The sequence below is a fragment of the Sphaeroforma arctica genome (genome assembly GCF_001186125.1).
Source record: "Sphaeroforma arctica JP610 unplaced genomic scaffold supercont1.6666, whole genome shotgun sequence".
In the NCBI taxonomy this organism is placed as follows: Eukaryota; class Ichthyosporea; order Ichthyophonida; genus Sphaeroforma; species Sphaeroforma arctica.
The window spans coordinates 1-1,595 of NW_014033892.1; the positions used below are offsets into that span (position 1 = coordinate 1).

At 37.2% G+C, this 1,595-nt stretch overlaps 1 protein-coding gene across 1 annotated transcript; it reads left to right on the plus strand.

Moving 5' to 3' along the window:
- Positions 1–694: 694 nt before the first annotated feature.
- Positions 695–850, plus strand: SARC_15755 (hypothetical protein; the record flags this gene model as incomplete). The annotated part of the gene is made up of 1 exon (XM_014290132.1): positions 695–850. A coding segment is annotated over one exon (156 nt), but the record flags the coding sequence as incomplete, so codon positions are not given.
- Positions 851–1,595: the final 745 nt, after the last annotated feature.

Here is a 1,595-nt window from a genome sequence, read left to right on the forward strand (position 1 = left end):
GTGTGTCTGTGTCTGTGTCTGTGTCTGTGTCTGTGTATGTCTGTCTCTGTGTCTGTGTATGTGTCTCTGTGTGTGTGTGTGTGTGTGTGATTATATATATATATATATATATATATCATACGTATGAAATATAATAATTTGTGTTTATGTATATATATATGTAGATAGGCATGTGGGTTAATGAAACTCACCTACGATCCAGGTGGAACGCAAAAAGTTCAATCAACTCGACAGACTGTTAAGTGATTGTTGCTGCTCAAATACCTAACGTACTACATGTCCATATATATACTACATCAGGTAGTACTGGTGAGCATATACCCGAATTAATGATCATAGACATCTTGTAAGTGCAAACCGTTCAACTATAGCAGGATGGAGAACGGTCACTTATTAGCCACGTATAGATCTCTGAAGTCGCATATAATAAAACTCAGCTAAACCCCTAAGTACACACCTATCTTGCTTTAGATGTCTTTATCAAACATATACATATATATACCATTCAACAATTCTGATACTTTCCTTAGGTTTTCTGGACATGGAAAAAAAAGCAGTGACTACAGTAGTTGAAGGTGTTATGTGTGGATACAATTGTTTATTCGTCTGTATGCATATGTGTTTATTGAACACATACACACCTCTTAACAACGTACGTGCCCTCTTGTAGATTAGCGCCCTGGAAACCGAAAGAATGCAGTTACTGCAGCAATTGAAGGGGTTAAGTGTGGACTTACTAGATGAGCCACTAACTGATGACACTGCACTGCCAGCCGTGAAGGAAGCGAGCAATGCGCTTGCAAAGCAACTAGAAGTGAAGAAGGACGCGAAATACTACGCAGCGGAGGAGGTAATATGTATTCAAATACGCGTATGTCGTTATGCAAGTATGTTTATTAAGATATATGTATGCAAATATGTTTATAAAGATATATGTATGCAAGTTTTTATGGCATATATATGTGCGTGTGGGTGAATATGCTGCTGGGGTGGTATAAACGTGTAGAATGAAACGTATATTTATAGACGTGTACAAGTATATGTGTACTTGGAGATTACGAGTGATGAATGTACTAAGGAGTTGATAAATGCTATGTTAGTAAGTAGTATACCTCCTCTCGGAGTACCTATACTGCGAATTCCACAAGGGTTGTTGAATAAACAGAGCAAATTTTCTGCGTGCTTTACACATGTGAATGTGATCTGCGAATGTGATCATACATACTAGATGGAGCAAGTCCAAGTCATTGGCATAGAGGGAATCTCAGGTAGCGCATCTGTGAAATATATCTGCATATCCAGTGATATGTGTTATTCTGTATTTATATATGCATACATGCACGTTGCTGTATAAGTTATCTGTAAGTGTGGTATTGGTGAAAGCACATATCCAGTGATAGATATGTTTGGTTGTGTAGTTATATATGTATATATGCACGTTTCAGTGTATAATATATGTAAGTCAGGTATAAATGAAGGCGCAACGGGTGCGTGCTTTTGCCTCACTCACGCATATTATATATATATATATGTGTGTGTGTGTGTGTGTGTGTGTGTGTGTGTATGTATGTATATATGTATGTATGTATGATATA